This window comes from Vanderwaltozyma polyspora, genomic scaffold (assembly GCF_000150035.1).
Source record: "Vanderwaltozyma polyspora DSM 70294 KpolScaffold457 genomic scaffold, whole genome shotgun sequence".
Classification (NCBI taxonomy): Eukaryota; Fungi; Ascomycota; class Saccharomycetes; order Saccharomycetales; family Saccharomycetaceae; genus Vanderwaltozyma; species Vanderwaltozyma polyspora.
The window spans coordinates 1-20,545 of record NW_001834608.1 but is presented as its reverse complement, the minus strand read 5'-3'; the positions used below and the strand labels follow the sequence as shown (position 1 = coordinate 20,545).

Here is a 20,545-nt window from a genome sequence, read left to right as displayed (position 1 = left end):
TGTAACAAGTTACCTTATCTACGGTTTACATCATTTAGCATTTTGATATACGATTACTGGAGAATCTGCCCTTAACAATTGGTTGTGCTTTCCACTCACAAAGAAAGTAAATGTACTGAAATATAACCAAAAAAACAAAAAATACTATCATATTGTGAACATAATACCTAGATGATACCAGGAGTACCAACACCAACATATTATTCCATATATGTAAATAGATAGAAGTATATATGAATACGATATCAAATTTGATTAATTTCAAATAGTTACTGTTTTGTATTGATCTGGCATGTGTTTTTTCCTTTGAAGACTAGAACTTATTATAATCTAATGATAAATCAGACACTTTCCTCATCAATGACACTTGGCAATTACTGACACCTTTGGCATCTTCGAAATAGTCTTGAATTTTAGCGGTAAAAAGTCTATCCATTGTCCTAAAATGGACATACAATTATACAATTATTCTTTTACTTTTCCAAATTAGGAAATACAATGCCAACCTATTACCAATTTAGGACATGATCAAAACACTCTCATTGACCATCACTAAGGACGAATGTTATGTTAAATAGTTCAAAATTTGGCATCTCAACAAGAAATCTTTAAACTGTAAATTTAAAGATTTAAGTAATAAAAGCTGACATGAATGAGAGGATCTGGTCGATCAAGGATAGGCACTCAAGGAAGATTATTGATCGAGTGGTTCAGAATTACTTTCTAAAGGATCTGTTTTGTTGAAATTGTCAGTTTTGTGAGAGGTGATCGCTAAAAACAATTAGTATTTTTTTTTTTACTGTTTGTTTATTTTTTTAAACTAGATTTCAAAATTGAGGGAAGTCACTGGAGATCTAGCTTTTATATTATCGATTCACTGGACATTGCTTTGATTTATAGTTTAATCTCAATACTTAGATCTTAAACTGGGCTCATATTTTTATTAAAGGGGAGAAATCACGTTTGATAATATTAGTTGTAGTGATTTGAAATAACAGAGAGGGAAGGAGATAACTAGAGGATATAATTATTAGTATACAAGTATGAACGTAGCATTACCTTCGATTCAACTGCCGGTTGATTACAATCAATTGTCCTCTGAAATTGATGATTTTTTATTGCACTTTAAAGAGGATGTAGTGGCAGTAAAGGAAAATAATGGTAGTGAAATGGAGGATATTACCGAAGATGGAGTGGGAAAAGGTCCGAAATATATGGCTTTGTTACAAAAAGTCGCCAATAGAGAATTGAAAACAGTAGTGATAGAACTAGATGATATTTTTAAGTATGAGGCTGAAAAGCTTTTTACAGGTGTAAGCTCTGGATCTAACTTATTATCCTCTATCGAAGAAAATGCCAATCATTTCACCGAATTGTTCTGTAATGCAATTGATGGCATCATGCCCCTACCTACAAGAGAAATGGATTATAAAGATGATGTCTTAGATGTCATATTGAATCAAAGAAGATTAAGAAATGATAGGATGGTTACTGATAGAGAAACCGAAATTAGAGGTGAAAACTTAATAGAAAATGATGCCGATCCTACTTCTACCATAGACATTTTAAGAGATGCAGCTGCCGAAGAAGCTGATTTATTCCCAGCTAATTTAACTAGACGTTACTTTTTATATTTTAAACCTTTGTCCCAAAAACATGCTATGCGTAGAAAGCGCTTTAAATCCACCAGCGCAGCACCATTATCAGTTAGACAAATCAAAGGGAATTCTTTAGGTAAATTGATTACGGTTAGAGGTATAGTAACAAGAGTTTCAGATGTTAAGCCCTCTGTCATGGTCATTGCATATACCTGTGATCAATGTGGTTATGAAATTTTTCAAGAAGTCCACTCAAAGACTTTTACTCCATTGACAGAATGTACCTCTAGAGAATGTGTACAGAACCAAACAAAGGGTCAATTATTTATGAGTACAAGAGCCTCTAAATTTAGTGCATTCCAAGAGTGTAAAATCCAAGAATTGTCACAACAAGTTCCGGTCGGTCATATCCCAAGATCTTTGACTATTCACATAAATGGTTCTTTAGTTAGATCGATGACTCCAGGTGACATCGTCGATATTACAGGTATTTTCTTACCATCACCATATACAGGTTTTAAAGCATTAAGAGCCGGTCTATTGACAGAAACCTATCTGGAGGCACAATATGTTCGTCAACATAAAAAGAAATTTTCATCATTTGTAATGAATTCTGAATCTGATGAGCGTATTCAATCGATCAGAAGTCAAGGCAATGTTTATGAAGTTCTTGCTAAATCCATTGCCCCAGAAATCTATGGTCATCTAGATGTTAAAAAAGCACTTTTGTTACTATTAGTTGGTGGTGTTGAAAAGAGAGTAGGTGATGGTATGAAGATCAGAGGTGATATTAACATTTGTCTGATGGGTGATCCAGGTGTGGCCAAATCTCAATTGTTGAAAGCTATCTGTAAAATTACACCAAGAGGTGTTTATACAACTGGTAAAGGTTCCTCAGGTGTTGGTTTAACAGCAGCCGTCATGAAGGATCCAGTCACAGATGAAATGATTTTAGAGGGTGGTGCATTAGTGTTAGCTGATAATGGTATCTGTTGCATTGATGAATTCGATAAAATGGATGAAAGTGATCGTACTGCGATTCATGAAGTCATGGAACAACAAACTATCTCGATTTCTAAAGCTGGTATCAATACCACTTTGAATGCAAGAACATCTATATTAGCAGCTGCCAATCCGTTGTACGGTAGATACAATACTAGATTGTCTCCATTAGAAAATATTAACCTTCCTGCAGCACTATTATCAAGATTTGATATTTTATTCTTGCTACTTGATTTACCAGATGTGGAAAAAGATGCCAAATTGGCGGAACATGTTGCTTACGTTCACATGAACAGCAAACAACCAGATTTGGACTTTACCCCAGTTGATCCTTCATTGATGAGAGAATATATTGCTTTTGCAAAAACTAAGAGACCTATTATGAGCGAAGAAATAAACGATTTCTTGATTAGTAATTATGTTAGGATGAGACAAGATTCTAAGAGAGATATGGATTCAAGATTCTCATTTGGTCAAGCAACCCCAAGAACCTTATTAGCTATAATAAGACTATCCCAGGCACTAGCCAAGTTAAGATTATCTGATACAATAGATATTGAAGATGTCTCTGAAGCGCTAAGATTATTGGATAGATCGAAAGAATCGTTATATGACAAGGGACGTGGCACAAGAGCTGAAGAAAATCCAACCACCAAAATCTTCACAGTTATTAAAAAAATGGCTCAAGAAGGTGGTCAGGATTTAAGAACTCTATCATATGATAATATCGTCAAGACCATAAGAGGTAGAGGTTTTACTATGTTACAACTGAGCCAATGTATTGAAGAATATACATATTTAAATGTTTGGCATTTGATTAATAACGGTGATATGTTAAAATTTGTGGATGATGAATATAATGAAGAGAACGGTCAATATGTACCAACTGTAAGCTCACAACAGGATACTTCTGAACATGCACAAGAGATTCTGCCCACTGATATAGATGAAGAGATGGGCGACTAATGATTGGGATTTCTGATTTGTATTATATATCTTTCCAAGAATAAACTTGTAGTTTAAATTTTCAAATTTGTATTATAACTGGTTTCAATAATATTTAATTCTCATAAATAAATTAATTCCCTGCTAATTATATATAGATATAAACAAATATCGAGTTCAATAGACCTTTTCATGCTCTTTTGTTCAGCTTGATATCTTTTTATAATTTGTTCTCTCAATTTCTCTTTTATCACTTCGGAGTAAGCCCTATAACTAACTATCCAAGATTTCAAAACATTAATTATTTTAGAGTAGCATCTTTGAATCTCAATCGTTTCATTCAACTTTGATGGAAGTTGTCTTTGTATAAGGCTGATTATATTCTTTGACCAGGATCAGGTATAATAGAAGGTATAATAGAAGGTATAATAGAAGGTATAATATATATTTGAACACAGAGGGAGTAAAGTTGGCGAAGTCTACTATATATCAAGGTTAAGGATGACCAAACCAATTATATCTTTAAAACCAAGTTATAATTCTGTTATAAGAGGGTGTCCAGGATTGCCGGATACTTTACCAAGAATCGAGTGTGAATTGCGAATACGATCGAATGATGGGAAACCATTCAGAATTGAAAAGATTGAGATAGTTATGAAAACGATAGAATCCCTCAATTCTTCCCATTCCTTTAGCTCTAAACCAAAGTTTGAAAAGACTACGGTTCATTATAAAAAAAACGTCAAACTTTCAGATAATGTACTAATAGGAATAGATATCCCTGTAACAATTGGGCTGCCAGATGATATTAAGGAGACCAATTTTAATAATACTTTCGGCAAAACAATCACACTTCTAGAATGCAATGTTCATTATAATAACATCAAAAAGGAGTCCTCAAAAGGAGATACTTCTGTCCAATCGTACATTGAAGTAATTAACGTTGAAAGATATATCTATTTGGCTTCAAGGAAATTATTTCCACCAACTCGCAGGAAGTTTTATTCTCCAGATAAGAAATTTGTTGTTATGGTCAGCATCGATAACCCTTGTGTTACAACAGATGATCTATTACGGTTACACTTGGAAATCAAACATAAAAATAATCAAAGTGGATCCATTTCTTCGTCATCTCAAAAAGGTATCTTTAATAAGAAAGTAAAACTTAAATCAATCAATTATGAATTAAAAGAATACTTAGAAATAAATGATACAAATATTCTAGACTCCAGGGAAAATGTATTGAATACCGCAGTTCATCAAACAAGTGAAGTACTTTCTTCTAATCCAGTGAACGTATCTTCTGATATTAGAGTCTTTACCAAGAATGAATATTTCAAAGAGTTTGAAACAACTATGCAGGAGCCTGCATTTTTATTCAAAGTGCCACATGACAATCCAAATCATTCTGATTTAAAAATGAACCAAAGTTTGGATACAAAATTACTTCAAAATAAAACGAATGGTCTAATACCATTTCAATACCATACATCCATAACAACAAGTGGTCAATTATATACAATCAATCATGCATTAGATATCAAATTCAAAATAAGTAATGGGAGAGATTTTGAAATACGATACCCGGTTGATGTTTCTCCATGGCCACGAACACAAATCAAATATATCGAGCAAGTAATTGATCAAGAACGAGAAACTGCAAAATTTGCGACGCAATTTTATGAAGGTTATGGTGGAATTAAAAGAAATAAGCATACAAATCTATTGGATTATCCTTCGTTACCACCAATGGTATATGGGACAGACGATAAAACATCACAAAAGTTAAATATACTTTACGATACACAACATAAAGTACCTCAAAGGATACCATTGATAGAATAAATTAAATATAATTCAATTGTCACTTAGCAACTAAAACGCAATTGTAAAATTTTAGTTGAAAGCTGCTATTAGTGCAAAGTATCTACGAAAAGATATCACTTTTACTGGTTAAAAAATTCTTTTATTTATAACTGAAGTTAGATATTACCAATCATCACCACATTAAGTTAAATATTAATATATAATACGATATTGTAATATAGTTGTTGTGTGTCATCTCACTAATAGTTTACCTTTATGGGTTTTTCTTGTCGCATTCGTTTGACCCTTTAAAAATCTCACACATGAAGTAAATGAAATTTTATATTTAAGCAGCCAAGTATGCCAATAATTTGATCTAATAGAGCAAGTATTATTCGACAAATTAGATAATAATTATTCGAAGGAGTGTAGATTGATGATTAATATGCCAAACTATCATTCCACTTTAAATGAAGAAATAGTTCTGTTTGAAAATACTGTTTCATTGAAAGAGAAAGAAGCTATTGAAACCTTATCAGATATCTATTCCATAATAATTGCTATTGATCAAGTCGAAAAGGCATATTTAAAGGATTCCGTTAGTAATGAAGAGTATACAAGCACAGTGAATAAGCTTCTCATACAGTACAGGACGTATTTATCTAATGACAATGAAGATCTACAGAGACTTTTTGGTGATTTAAATGCGTTTAAAGAGAGGTATAATATTGTCGCTCCAAATGCCATAACAAGATTAGAAAGAGGTATTCCAGTGACTGTAGAGCATGCTATTGAATCTAATTCTCCCAATGCAGAAAGTGGTGGCAGTAGCAACATTGCTAATAACGCAAAGGGGAAGCATATCGCTGAAGCCACAGGTAACTTTATTACAATAATGGATGCATTAAAATTAAATTATAAAGCTAAAGATCAATTACATCCTTTAATGGCAGAGTTACTATTATCAGTTAACAGAGTAACTCAATCAGATTTCGAAAATAGAGGCAAGCTAATTGAATGGATAGTTAAAATTAACAAAATGAAGGTTGATGCTGTTTTAACAGATACAGAAGCAAGAGAATTACTATTTGATTTGGATCTAGCCTACAAATCATTTTATGCTCTTCTTGGCTAATTGACTTTAATTAAATTATATAATTATATGTTTATTGGAACGGGAACTAATCTTCATCAACCTCAACATCATTATCAACCTCAACATCATTATCATCATCATACGTATCTTTCTTTTTAGATCATTTGTTTGTATTATTTTATATTTATATACCATGCATCATGCTTTTTTAAAGTAACTATATTTTCAAATTCCAGGATTCTTATTCCCTCTATTTAAAATCTTCTTGCCCTTAATTTTATTCCGGAACTGTTCAAATAATTTTAAGGTTTCTAATTCTCTTTCTGATTTAGTATCGGTATCAATTAGCAATTGCCCACCATCATTTGAAGTTCTTGTTTCTTCATCATCAGGGTTATCCTGATAAGTCTTTGGTACTTCCTGGGGAGTTTCAGAATTGTCTTTTGCCGGCGTGATTTCAATTGTGGACTCTTTTGTTTGATCAATAACTATACTCTTCGGTAATTTAATTTTCATCTTTTTTGGAACTGGTAATGAAATAGATCCATCATCATCTTCATCTTCATAATCTTCTTCTGTATAATCCATTTTTAATTTTACTGCCCTTTTCAAACTTTTTTGTACTTTCTTTGCAGAAGAATTAAAGTTACTTGCAACCGGGGTAGTGTTTCCCTCCAAATCTTTAAAATAGGGTATAGTAACTTCAATATCAGTAATATCAGCAGGATATAGAAATTTGTTTGAATTTTTTTTAGATTTCTCACCGTTGCAAATTTCTCTAAAATTGTAGATGGTTTGATCAACTATTTTACCTATTAAAATTTTCCTTTTCCCATCACACTTTTCACTTGTAGTGACAAACCATAATCCGGCATCTATATCCCAACCTAATAAACCCTCTCTATTGAATAATAACCTTGAATTCGACTCCATTGCTATCGAGTCCTTAAATTTAGTGTCTCCATCAAAATCAATATATAATTTTGATCCATCCTCACCGAACTCACCCAAGGAAGAACCTACCCAGAACTTCGATAAACACGTTTCAATAAACAGTTTACTTGCAATTGGACATTCTTTTGCCCATAATTCAACATTTAAATTACCCTTTGATGTATAGATAATACATTTTGCAGTCGTCTGTGGCTCCAGATTCACTGACATTATAAAATATCCTTCAAAAATAATTCAATTATACCATTTCTTCTTCTATCAAGTAAAACACCTTAAATAAAACCTGATCAATGACAGAGTCATTACTGTTATACATCTTATACTAAAATTGCAATCGTTGGCAATACTTTGATGTTTTTTTCAATCACCTCTTGTTTGTTCGACTGTTTCGATATAATTTTTCAAAGTGAAAAATTATTGAAATATGAAATATTTAAAATATAATAAAGAATTAGTTTGTTATAATTGACTACTTTTAATTATTTAAAGATGGTTACAATGTGTTAGTTTTAGTTTAAATATAGTATTTAGAGTGACCAATTGTGATAAATTATTCTCAGGTAGTTAGAGGTGTACTATGTTGAGTTTGTTAAAATCTTCTACAAGAATTGCTGCTTGTAGGGCTTTGCCAGTTCGTTCTGTTATCAGACCAAATGTTATTCAAAGACATTTGAGTTATTCTAGAATTTTATATGATGGCAAAAATAAACCAGATGCTGAAGGAGATACTTCTGCCTCCAAGAAAGGTGATTCTAAGGCGCAATCGATTTTAACAGATGATATGTTGTTCAAGGCTGGTGTTGATGTTGACGAAGGTACTAGTGGTAAAGTTGAACATTCTGATGAAGCTTCTTTTAGCCAAGAAGGTTCTTCTGAGAGTGGTCATACTAAGAAGAAGAGAAAGAGACAGTCCTCAACTGATATTAAGAGAGAAAAATATGCTAATTGGTTCTATATTTTCACCTTTTCCTCATTAGCTGGTGTTAGTTTATATATGACAAGAGACTGGGAAGAAAATGAACCAAAAGAACTAAAAGATGCCGTTGCTAATGGCTATACTCCAGGTTTGATGTACAAGAGATTTAAGGCTAGATTCAACAACTTGTTCAATTATTTCCAAGAACCACCTTTCCCAGATTTGTTACCACCTCCACCTCCACCTCCATATCAAAGACCATTGACTTTAGTTGTTTCTCTAGAAGACCTTTTGGTCCACTCTGAATGGACACAAAAGAATGGTTGGAGAACAGCTAAAAGACCAGGTGTTGATTATTTCTTAGGTTATTTGTCTCAATATTATGAAGTTGTCTTATTCTCTTCAAATTATATGATGTACTCTGAAAAGATTGCTGAAAAATTAGACCCAATCCATGCTTTCATTTCATACAACTTATACAAGGAACATTGTGTTTACAAAGAGGGTGACCATATCAAAGATTTATCCAAATTAAACAGAGATTTGGGTAAAGTTATTATAGTCGATACTGATCCAGCTAGTTATAAATTGCAACCTGAAAATGCAATTCCTATGCAACCATGGGATGGTAAAGCTGATGACAAATTAATGAGATTGATTCCGTTCTTAGAATATTTGGCTACCCAACAAGTTAGTGATGTTAGACCAATTTTGGAGAGTTATCATGATAGAAACGCAATTCCAGAAGAATTTGATGAGCGTGTTCGTAAATTGAAAGAGAAGTTCTATAACGATGAAAAGAACAAAGCTGATTCCAACTGGGTTCTGAAAATGTTAAACATTGCAGGTGTACCACAATCTACACAAAAGACTAAATTTCCATTAGATATGATCCGTGAAGAAGGTGAAAAGAATTATGTTCGTTTTATGAAATTGATTGAAGAAGAGAAAGAAAAGATTAAGATCCAACAAGAACAAATGAGTGGTCAAACATTCACATTGAAGGATTATGTTGAAGGTAACATACCTACACCAGAAGAACAATTAAAGATGCAAATGGAAAAGCAGAAAGAAATAGATGCTATTTTTGAAGATAAAAAGAAGCAAAACCAGAATGAAACAAACAAATGAAGATAATTAATCCTCAAATGCTAATGTCCAATGACCTTTTATTTTAATGTACCTCATCTTAATTTCCTTGTTTCTATAATAATGGTACTAATCTAACGAATATTTAAATCATATGAGAAGGAATAAAAATATAGTATAATATATATATTTGTAAATAACTAAGAATATTTATATATGATATATATGATATATCATATATAAATGCAAGATATAAAGTAATTTATCATGTAGTGATAGCTTAAAGTAGTGTCATTCTGTATTAATCAACGAGTGTTCCACATTACCAGTAAAACGTGACCATTTCAATTTACCTTCAGAAGTCACATTATATATATATATATATAGTGAGAGAGATACCAAAATTATAAAATAAATAGACCATTGATAGAGGAAAGAAGCATAGAAAGTCCCCTACATTTGAAACAAGAAAGAGGTATATAGCATTTAATCGAGTAGTATAAACAGATCTGTCTATGTCGCCATGTGTTTATTGCATCAATCACCAACTAGTTAGAACTATCGAGTATTACAGTAGATTCTTTTACAACGCTCGACAAGAAAGGAAGTAATAGCATCCCATCTGGTTTGCCAACTCATACATAGATAGAAGCAAAGTTTGGATAGAACAAAAAAAAATACAAACAAACTCTGCAGATGAACCCAATCGATGCAAATTCTATAGCAAGACAAAAAAATGTTTATCTACAACATTATCTTGAGATTCTATCGTATCTTGCTAGTACATAACGCAACAAGAATAGAGAGAGCACCAACCATCTCAAATGTCAATACATTAACTATAAAAATAACCACGAATTCAGAGAAGAGAAAGAATAAAATTAATAGAACCATCAAGTTATAGAGAGGTCTAAGTCCAAAGTATATTGTATTGTACATTACAACAGATAGCTTGTCTTGGTGTAGCTTAAAAACTGGCCATGTTTATAGAACAAATATGGCAATGGCCCAGCCACAGGAGATAGGTAGAGGCAATAGGATATTGTAATGTATTCTAGTCATATATAGCATAAGAGAAATTACGTTACGTGAATAGCCATCTAGCTTTATCTTCCCCTCCCTTCTCACTACTCACTTCTCTCTTCTCACCTTCCCCCAAATGGTGATTATTACTACAACTTGAAAAGTTTTCAAGCAACACACACTGACGACAACTTCAGTTATATCTGTAATTGGGAGAGACCCTACTAAAGAAGACAACTAGTTTGATACACATCCAAGAGATCCATCTAAAGAACAAGCAAGAAAATTTTTTATTTTCTTTCCAGTGAACTACTCTCAGAAACCTTTGTTAGATGGATGGGATAAAATGAAATAAGTGATATCTCTCTCTTGCAATCGCAGTTGCACTTGTAGCTATTGTCTTTGACGTTGCCGTTGTCGTTGTCGTTGCTGTTGTCATTGTTGCTATACTTGCTGATTTGTATTGATTATTAACACTGACAAGAATTAGAATCAGAAAGAGAGCAAGAACAAGCAAGAATTAGAATTTGAATTAGAATTAGGAAGTAAGTACAAACAGGATAGCAGATTACCGACAATATCCTGGTGTTTGATGGGAAGGGGTCCGTTCCTAGCTCAGTTATTTAGGTATATATTTCCAATTTAAGTTAATTGTATACTTTCTCTACCACCAGAGAGTTGATACAGAGAGTTATCTAGAATAGACTATCAAGAGAGAAGTCAAGTCTTGGGTAACATGAGAACACTAGCTTTAACAAGCAAATGTATGTATCGTTGTATACTCAAGTGGTTTGGTTGGCAAGTAATACTTTATAAGGTTGATTAATCAGTCTATTTGTCTACCCATTTTTTTCATATGAAAAAATTATGCCACCTATTACTATTATAACATACCTTCATTGATGGCTAAACTTTAAAATTTTTCATCATTAGTTCCTTTTTATCTCTTGACCTCTAATATATATATATTTATTAAAAAAAAGCATTATATTGAAGTTGATTTAAAATATATATTATCCTTTTCTATATTTGTGGGTTTAGTTCTTTTCTATTCAAATTTTTTATTATCAGTTTCTTCTCTTATCTTGTCTTTACCTTCAATATTAATTTTAATTTTCAAATTTGATTCATAATATATCTAACCAACTCTATAAGAAGAGTGAGAGTGCATTGCTTGTTACATCCACTGAACGATGTCTGAAGAAGATACTAAGACAAAAAAAGTTGATCAACGTTCAAACAATGGTACTAATTATAAGTTTTCATTAATTAGTATATTGATTGCTATTGTTTCAATCTTTGTCATCTACTATAAGCAAAATTCAAATTTAACTATTGATGAAAATACATGTGGAGAAATTTGTAATAATGTTAATAAAGGAATTGATTCAACTGTAGTTACCACTGAAACTGTTACCACTGAAAAAATTATAACTTCTGTTATCACTGAAGCTGGTCCTGTTGTGACTAAAGTTATTACTGAAGAAAACAATGTCAAAAGATCAACTGAACAACAGGATGATAATGATGATATAGTTTATCTTGATTTAGAAGGTACTTCAAAAATGATTAATCTAATCCGTCCTGATGACTATCAAATGCCAGCTTCTGATGTTGCTCAAGGTGTCGTTCATCCAGAAGATGATGGTATTAGAGAAAATGCTGTTTTAGTTACATTATGTAGAAATAGTGATTTATTGAATCTTCAAAAAACCATTAGAGATATTGAAGATAGATTCAATCATAGATACCATTATGATTGGGTCTTTTTAAATGAAGTCGAGTTCAGCGACGAATTCAAAAGAGTCACTTCAGCTTTATGTTCTGGTAAGACTAAATATGGTTTAATCCCAGAAGAACAATGGTCTGAACCAGATTATATCGATGTTGAAAAATTTGAAAAGATTCGTGATGAAATGTTCGATAATGAAGTCTTATATGGTGAATCAATTCCATATAGACATATGTGCAGATACCAAGCTGGTTTCTTCTGGCAACATCCTCTATTAGATGAATACGATTACTATTGGAGAGTCGATTCTGATGTTAACATCTTCTGTAATATCCCATATGATATATTTAAATTTATGAGGGTTAACCAAAAGAAATATGGTTTCATTTTATCCCTAACAGAATACGAAACTACTATCCCAACATTATGGAAACATGTGAAAGGATTCCTTGACGAACACCCTGAATACATCAATGACAACAATTTAATTGATTTCATTTCTGATGATGATGGTGAAACTTTCAATGGTTGCCATTTTTGGTCTAATTTCGAAGTTGCCGATTTGAATTTCTTCAGATCCCAAGCATACCAAGATTTCTTTGAATACTTGGATAATACTGGTAATTTCTTTTATGAAAGATGGGGTGATGCACCAATCCATTCCATCGCTGCTGCATTCTTCCTGGATAGATCCGAATTCCATTTCTTTGATGGTTTAGGATTTTACCATCCAGATTTCTTATCCTGTCCAACTGAAGAAAATATTAGAATTCAAAACCAATGTACATGTGATCCAGAGAAAGACGTTACTTGGTGGACTTTTTACTTTTGTACAAGACAATATTTTAGAATCAATGATTATGAGTTACCACCGGATGTCAGTCCAATTTAATCAATTTGATTACAAGCATTTGATGTATTGCTGATGAAAATTCCATAACTCTGACATCTTCATCATCAATATATTTATTCATAGATAAAAACAGAAAGAGACAGAGTAGAAATGGTGTTGAAATCAACACAGAAACAAACACAAGTAAAATGAAATAAAATAGTCAGATTATGTAATTTGCTTATATTAATTAATACATAATATTTTGTCACTGTATTATAGCTTAATTTCCAATAATAAAAATCTATAAAATTGTAATTGAAGAGAAAAGAAAATCTATCAAAAGTTAATAAACATGAATCAATCATGCGAAATATCTATTAAAATTTTTGAATTAAATTGAAATTGTACAGAAATATATCAAATGAATACATTGATTCACACATATATATAAACGATATTATTCTTAGGAAAAAAATATGCTTCTTTTGTAGTGATAATCTTTATATCGTTTTAAGTATCCTTCTTTTTAGAAGAAGAAACTGAATAATTCTAAAATACCACCACCAACAATTAAAAATGCTAGAATGTAAATCCAGATCTTAGAGATGGGAGTGCTTTCTTGAGAAGAACCTAACTTTGACTTTTTCTTACCTAACTTTCTATGTTGCTCATTTCTCTTAGCAAACTTTTCGTTAGCAGCTCTTTTTTTCAATAATTGATTAGCCATTATTAATATAGTTTAATTTAAATCAGTCTAATATAATCTAATATATTTCTTTCTACTTAGTTGAACAATAATCGAGTTAAGCAATGGCAAAGAACTACAATTGTGACCTAAAAAAAAGTTGGCAATCGCTATGATCAAGATCTCTCTCTCTTTACACACTCTAATCTACTTACTTCTTGAAACGAACAAGAACACTAACAAGAACAACTAAAAGAAAACAAGGTGATTTTTAAATGATTCAAATAAAAACTATTATATACGTTGCAATCAATTAAATCAGAAACATTTCTTTACATCACTTCAACTGCTTTCGAACTTCGAACTTCGAAAGCTTTAGAAGTTTGAAACACGTATCGAAATGATGGTGTAGCTGCTGGCAATGATGAATATCAAACTTTATTAGCAGCAAAATAGTACTAATCGAAAACATCCGATCGATGTCACGAGTGCTTGACGAAAGTTCGATATTGCTTCGAAAAATATTGGGAAATGCGGGTAATATGAATGGGGGAAGATATTGACTTAAATGGCAAGGTTAGACTGTATGAGGAAAGAAGCTGGAATGGTTGATTTGATTGGTCTTTAATGGGTAAAAATGCACAGATACAGCAATCAATTATCCTATCAGTAAATACACATATTAGAGTAAATTGTAAAGATCGATTTATTGATTGACTTTTAAAACAATGGAAGACTTGGCAACTTTAATGAGGAGCGTATGCCTTATTTTATTCAGACGTTTAAAAGGGAAGGAATCCTTTAAGAGTAGGATGAAAAAAAACAACATAATTATGCAAGAGACGATTATGTAAGAGAGGTAGTATCGACTCGAAAATATATACTGATCTTAAACTATCTTGTTATATTTTTTAATGCAAAATTTACAGCCATATGCTTACTTACCAAAATATATTGTTATTGGGGTTAGGCTGATTATCGAAATTGAACAATGCAAAATAATGGATATGTTGGAGACAACAATACACATATGAATTATTTAATTGATTGAAAATATGTATGAACAATATCAAATATAATTCATTAAACTTAGTTTAATTTCTTGATGGAAAATGGAATTGGGAATTCAAGAGGAGTCTCAATTCATTATTGAGTTTATTATTTTAATGTCAGTGAAGATGTAGCAGCAGTACTGTTATAAATTTTCTTTTCAACTTCGTAAAATCAACCTCTCTTGTGGATCAGTAACAAAAGGAAAGCCCACAAATTAGGGTATCGTCAAATATTGTTCATAGCTACATGTATAAGTTATTAGAAATTGGAAATTGTCCTATATCGTTGACAATTTCATTGTAACGAGCAGCTAGCTGCCCAACAATTGTAATATGTTGCAAAATCGATATAAAGCTCAAATGACAAGGGAAAGTCAGAAAAAGAAGAGAGAAAAGAGAAAAGAGAAAGAGAGGTTGCATCGTCGAAACAATAATCCATCTAAGTCAATTAATCAACTACTCTAATAGGAGCTATCTTCTTGGACACTGTATATTTATAAATATATATAAATAGATTAATTTAATTATATTCTCTTCAATTGAAATACATTTGTTGAAAGCAATTAATTTAAGCTTCTATTAAAACTTAAAAATTTAAAGATAATTAATATATACATAACCCGCTAAAATATACATTTTAGTGACAATGTATCGAATTTTATCTGTGGTTCTACTCTTGTTCATTAATGCTTCGCCAATTGCTTCTGATGAAGTCACGGCAGCAGTCTATTCCCATGTCGGTTATTCAGGTAATTATTTGGATGTCACCAATATGGATGAAAATACATGTCAGTGTACTCAACAACAATATTATAGTTCAGGAAATTTAGCTCCTTTTAATGAAGAATTATCCGTTCACTTCAGAGGTCCAGTTAGATTATTACAATTTGGTGTTTACTATCCAAGCGGCGGCACTGTAAATAAACGTGAAGAGATTACCCCAGAAAAGGGTCACATTCATAAGAAGAAAACTGAAGAAGAAATTGCAATTACTTCAACTTTATTCAGTGAACTTTCTACCCCAAATCCTGACACTGACCAAGAAGAATTTGAAAAACGTTCTTCAACAAGTAGCGCTTGGCAACAATCATCATACTTTTCACCAGGTGTCACCAGCAATTGTGTCATTTTGAACCACCAAGGAGACTGGTCTAAATGTTTTGGTAAAGCTCTGTCATATTGTGCCTCCAATGGGGTTGATAGTGCTACCAGTCCACAAGCTTTAAACGATGTCACAGTTGGTTCTAATGCAGAATATATATTCTTTAGCGGCAGCCAATGTAGTGGTAACGACTGTGGATATTATCGTCCATCTAGTACTCCTGCATATCATGGATTCTCTGGCTCCGATAAAATGTTTGTATTTGAATTCTCGATGCCAGATGACACCAGTGGCAACACTGGAGTTGAAAACTATAATATGCCTGCCATTTGGTTTTTGAATGCCAAGGTTCCTAGAACTATGCAATACGGCCAGAGCGAATGCTCCTGTTGGTCATCTGGCTGTGGTGAATTTGATATTTTCGAAATAATTACTAGTTCAAGTAACGAATTGCAAAATGACATTCATGACCAGCAAGGTAGTCCTGGCAGCGCACAAGGAGGAGGAGGAACCAGTGGTACCTTCAGCAGGCCAAAAAGTCAAACTATGAAAGGTGCTGTAATTTTCAATGGTGATGACAGTACCATTCACATCGTGAAATTATCAGATGATACCAGCTTTGGTAGTGTAATTGATGCAAACACTGTCAATACTTGGTTAAGCGCTTCTGGTTCTTCAGCGTCGCTGCCATAATATAATAATTATACAACTTGATCATGTATATGTACATACATAAACTTTTGTAATTCATGTCAATTCATTATTTGAAATGTATCAATCAAATATAGTTTATTGTTTTTAACGTTTTCTAATTTTTTTTTTATTTATCAAAACTATATAGATTAGATATGCTGATATGCTATAAAATGAGATGAATGACGATTAAACACAAGCAATTTCGCCCTCAATCATCGAAGAGTGTATAAAAAAATCATAATAAATCATAGAAAACCAAAAAAAATGCCATAATACATAATAAAAATAAATGAATAACGATAACTATAACAGTACCGATAATGATAATAATACAATTTTTCACGAAAATGATTTAGACTTATTTACTTAAATCTGTTAGTTCTGGGTGATTTTTCTCTAAGTCTGCCAGCAAATTTAAGTAAGGTAAATTTGAATCTTTTCTTAATCTTTTATATTTCTTCAAATTTGGATCATTTATATTACTGTTAGCAACGTTATTGGTAGTTGGTTTTGTACTAGTTATTTTCTTTTGAGGACTTTGCTTTTTTGGACTTTCTTCCAATTCTACATTTGTATTTTTGTTTATAATTTTATGATAATCATCGTCTTTGGAAATTAATCCACTTTGTTGGAAATGGTCTGAAATCAAATTACAGAATTTTCTGAACCATCTAACCAAGAAGAATCTTGAAGAAGGAGAAGAACCAGAACCAGAGTTTGAGCCAGGACCGTTTTCCAAATCCTTTTGGGAGTTACTTCTTGAACATAACCAACAGTAGAATAAGTATTCACAGTATAAAACACCGAAAGCGAAGATGAAACCAGCGGCGACACAAGCTAATATATGGGAAGCCAATGATTTAACGAAGACAGCGTCATCCAAATGCCAAGAGGAACCCTTGGAGATCTTGAAGAAGGAGTAGGTATGACCTTTATAATCGGCAGGTTGTATGATCTTGACGATATTGTTTTCGTTTGCATCATAATTCACCGATCTTTTATATTGTTTCCAGATGATACTGATGAACAGAGGACCAGTGGAGGACATGATGGTGATGTAAGGGACAAACCAATTTCTGTTGTATTTTTTCAAAGAATTTAATACTTTCAAAAAGAAAGGATGTCTTGGAACGGAGCCCATGACATCGTTTGAAACACCAGTTGGAGAAGTTTTTCTTACAAAAGCAGGGGCAGTCAACAGAGGATCTAATCTTCTGTTACAGCCATCGTCCAAATCTATGTAGACACCACCGTAATGTACTAATACAAAGTATCTGATTGCGTCAGCTCTTTCGATTGGGTATTTGTAACTTTTGAAAGTTTCTAAAAACCAAGGGTATTCATTTTTAATAAACTGTAAAGCCATTTCATCGGTCCAAAGTATATATTCGTAGTCTGGATGTAAATCTATACATCTTTGTTGACCTTCTTTCCAATGTTCTGGAATTTCTTCAGTTTTGTAAGTTTGATGAATGATTTTTGGTATTAGTTGTGGTTTATTTAGTGCAGTTGAGTTAACGTTTGAAGTATCAGTGTTTGTATTGTAGTGTTCTGGATTCAATTCATGGTCTGTGAATGCGTCTTTAAAAGTGTCGTCGACAGCCAAAGTCAACAGATCAAAGGTAGTGTATAGGACTATCGTTAGGACGGATATGTTTGCCAGTAGTAGGTAAACCAGTTCTTTTTTCATTCTGGTCTAGATATATGTGTGTATGATGATAAAACGAGATGAGTAAGATGAATATGGATAATAGTAATAGTAATAATAATATTAATTGAGAAAAATAATAACACAAAATAATTGCAAAACTCTCTGTCTTGTATTAGTTTCTTGCAGAGAGGAGGGGGGGGGAGAGCAGTGGATGGGTATGAGAGTGTAAATGGTATACAGTTGAGTAGTATTGTATCTTGAAAAAAAAGACAAGTAATGTACGAATATACGGGAAAGGATGGGGGATAGGAAACAGTGAATTGAATTAGAGAGTTTATAATATATGTATATATATATATATGTGTGTATATATATATATACAAATATGAATTAATTTTAGATGGAAAGAAACAAGTTGATGGATGGGATCGATCTATTAAATCAGGATTGAGAGCTGAATGAAATAAAGCAAGAGTTAGTTTGCAGTGGGTTAGTAGAGAGGCAGACGAGGTGTGAGTATGAGCATGAGTATGAGTATGAGAGTATTGGCACAAGGCATAGGCATAGGCATAAGCATAGGCAGAAGAACAGTTTCTAAAAATTGAAGTTAATTTTTTTTTGAAATAAAACTCACATCAGACAGGAAGACATGTGTAGAGCAGAGCGTATCTAGAGAGAGGGACGAGAGAGGGAAGAGAATAGGAGAAGAAGCAAGCCCTCTCTGTTTCTGTTTCTGTTTCTGTTTCCCTCGCTTTCTGTGCTGAGGCTGGCGAAAGAGAGAGAGAGAGATTAATGGTCTAAAGTGTGTGGGCGTGGGCGTGTCTGGACGTGTCTGTGTGCTGGAGCGAAAAAAGCAAACAGCAAAAAAATACTCACAGAGACAGGCAGAGAGGGAGGGCAGGAGAGCAGGAGAGCAGGCTGGCTGGGTTTCTTTCTTTGGCTGAGCTGAGCTGAGCTGATTCCTTGTTTCTTTTTATAATTTCAGCTTCAATTTGCGTTTGCGTTTGCGTTTGCTTTTGCTTTTGGTGTCTTTTGGTGTGATTTGGCGCAGGTTTTTGGCAATTTCCCTCCTTCTGTATGCTGTCTTGGACGGTGCGGAGAAACGTCGGAGGGAGGGGGGAGAGAGAGAGAGAGTACTGCACCGGGCTGTCCTTAGTTTCTTTTTCCACTTCTTCTTCTTTTTTCATTATCAGTCAGTCACTCAAGCAGGTCAGCCAGCAGCAGCGGGAAAAAAAAATAACAAAAAATTAAATTGAAAAACAGCACACACAGAGAGAGAGAGAGAAGAGCAGGAAGCAGTTTTTGGAAAGGGTGGGAAGAGAAAAAGAAATGGGGTGGTTAGCGACAACAACGACAACGCGAAACGCAAAAGAAACGAAACACCTGTCCACGGAGACATCCTTAAGGCGACCACGCACAACAGACGTGTGTCTCGTGTTTGTTTGTTTGTTTGTTTTGGGTTTTTCGCTTTTCGTTTTTCGCTTCTTGCTCTTTTCGTTTCTTTTGGGCAGCTAGGTACTCTTCCCTGCAGCTGTTTTCAATATTTTTTTCTAGCAATACTGTTTTTTGTTTTTTCTGTTTTGCTATTACCTGCTCTTGCTCTTGCTCTTGCTCTTGATCGCAATCGCAATCGCAATCATCTTGCATGGTTGGCTGATCATGACATACGTGAGAGCCCCCCCCATTCTCTTCTTCTTTCCGTGGGGCCTAGGCAAGAAATGAAAAAAACATATAATTACAAAATGCGAAAGAAAAGGAAATACTAACTAGCATGGCAAGGCAAAACACACACACACACACAAATTAATTATTATCATTGAACAGCCTAGTGCGGCGAGAGAATTTTAATCTCAATGCAATGCTGTACTGTAGTCTAACGTAACTAAAGGGAAATCCACCCAGCCTGCGTAATATACCAAGCTACATTTTATTACATTTTATTATACTACTGTACTGGGTCGGTGGTTTCTCGCTAGAGAGGGAAATCAAATGTGAGGCAGAGTGGCGGTGAGACACAGAATCAACAAATCTCTCATCAGATCAGTTAGACGGCCCCCGCCTCGCCCTGTTGCTGCTTATCTCTCTAATTTCTCTTTTTCTCTGCTGGGCAAAGAGCTTTCCTCTCTCTAGCTCTCACACGGGCTGGGCTAGGCTGGGTTTCATTCCAGTTACAGTCTGGAAAAGATTTTATTTCCTGTTACCGGGCAAAGACGGAATAACTGGAAATATAGGCTGATGGATGGCAGGTCGTGGTGGGGGGGGGGGAGGAAACTGAAATATCTAGAATCAGCTAATTAACTATTCAATCAATTAGCTGATTATTTCGTGGTGGTGAAATGTGTATCAGTTGAGCTGTTTTTTAT

The 20,545-nt window shown here is 33.3% G+C and overlaps 9 protein-coding genes across 9 annotated transcripts; 6 read left to right on the top strand and 3 right to left on the bottom strand.

Annotated features, from left to right (window-relative positions):
- Positions 1 to 1,043: 1,043 nt before the first annotated feature.
- Positions 1,044 to 3,566, top strand: MCM7 (DNA replication licensing factor MCM7; the record flags this gene model as incomplete). The annotated part of the gene is made up of 1 exon (XM_001643166.1): positions 1,044 to 3,566. One exon carries the CDS (start codon positions 1,044 to 1,046, stop codon positions 3,564 to 3,566), a length of 2,523 nt encoding a protein of 840 aa, XP_001643216.1.
- Positions 3,567 to 4,046: 480 nt separating this feature from the next.
- Positions 4,047 to 5,390, top strand: RGL1 (Rgl1p; the record flags this gene model as incomplete). Its single annotated transcript, XM_001643165.1, has 1 exon — positions 4,047 to 5,390. One exon carries the CDS (start codon positions 4,047 to 4,049, stop codon positions 5,388 to 5,390), a length of 1,344 nt encoding a protein of 447 aa, XP_001643215.1.
- A 397-nt stretch (positions 5,391 to 5,787) lies between these two features.
- VPS28 (ESCRT-I subunit protein VPS28) lies at positions 5,788 to 6,486 on the top strand (the record flags this gene model as incomplete). Its single annotated transcript, XM_001643164.1, has 1 exon — positions 5,788 to 6,486. One exon carries the CDS (start codon positions 5,788 to 5,790, stop codon positions 6,484 to 6,486), a length of 699 nt encoding a protein of 232 aa, XP_001643214.1.
- Positions 6,487 to 6,672: 186 nt separating this feature from the next.
- Positions 6,673 to 7,611, bottom strand: CWC27 (putative peptidylprolyl isomerase CWC27; the record flags this gene model as incomplete). The annotated part of the gene is made up of 1 exon (XM_001643163.1): positions 6,673 to 7,611. One exon carries the CDS (start codon positions 7,609 to 7,611, stop codon positions 6,673 to 6,675), a length of 939 nt encoding a protein of 312 aa, XP_001643213.1.
- Positions 7,612 to 7,978: 367 nt separating this feature from the next.
- Positions 7,979 to 9,448, top strand: TIM50 (protein translocase subunit TIM50; the record flags this gene model as incomplete). The annotated part of the gene is made up of 1 exon (XM_001643162.1): positions 7,979 to 9,448. The coding sequence occupies one exon, from the start codon at positions 7,979 to 7,981 to the stop codon at positions 9,446 to 9,448; it is 1,470 nt and encodes a 489-aa protein (XP_001643212.1).
- Positions 9,449 to 11,622: 2,174 nt separating this feature from the next.
- On the top strand, positions 11,623 to 13,053 carry Kpol_457p4 (glycosyltransferase family 15 protein; the record flags this gene model as incomplete). The annotated part of the gene is made up of 1 exon (XM_001643161.1): positions 11,623 to 13,053. The coding sequence occupies one exon, from the start codon at positions 11,623 to 11,625 to the stop codon at positions 13,051 to 13,053; it is 1,431 nt and encodes a 476-aa protein (XP_001643211.1).
- A 469-nt stretch (positions 13,054 to 13,522) lies between these two features.
- On the bottom strand, positions 13,523 to 13,723 carry YSY6 (Ysy6p; the record flags this gene model as incomplete). The annotated part of the gene is made up of 1 exon (XM_001643160.1): positions 13,523 to 13,723. One exon carries the CDS (start codon positions 13,721 to 13,723, stop codon positions 13,523 to 13,525), a length of 201 nt encoding a protein of 66 aa, XP_001643210.1.
- Positions 13,724 to 15,379: 1,656 nt separating this feature from the next.
- On the top strand, positions 15,380 to 16,528 carry Kpol_457p2 (PGA52 family protein; the record flags this gene model as incomplete). The annotated part of the gene is made up of 1 exon (XM_001643159.1): positions 15,380 to 16,528. The coding sequence occupies one exon, from the start codon at positions 15,380 to 15,382 to the stop codon at positions 16,526 to 16,528; it is 1,149 nt and encodes a 382-aa protein (XP_001643209.1).
- A 361-nt stretch (positions 16,529 to 16,889) lies between these two features.
- Kpol_457p1 (glycosyltransferase family 32 protein) lies at positions 16,890 to 18,221 on the bottom strand (the record flags this gene model as incomplete). The annotated part of the gene is made up of 1 exon (XM_001643158.1): positions 16,890 to 18,221. One exon carries the CDS (start codon positions 18,219 to 18,221, stop codon positions 16,890 to 16,892), a length of 1,332 nt encoding a protein of 443 aa, XP_001643208.1.
- Between the last annotated feature and the right edge of the window lie 2,324 nt (positions 18,222 to 20,545).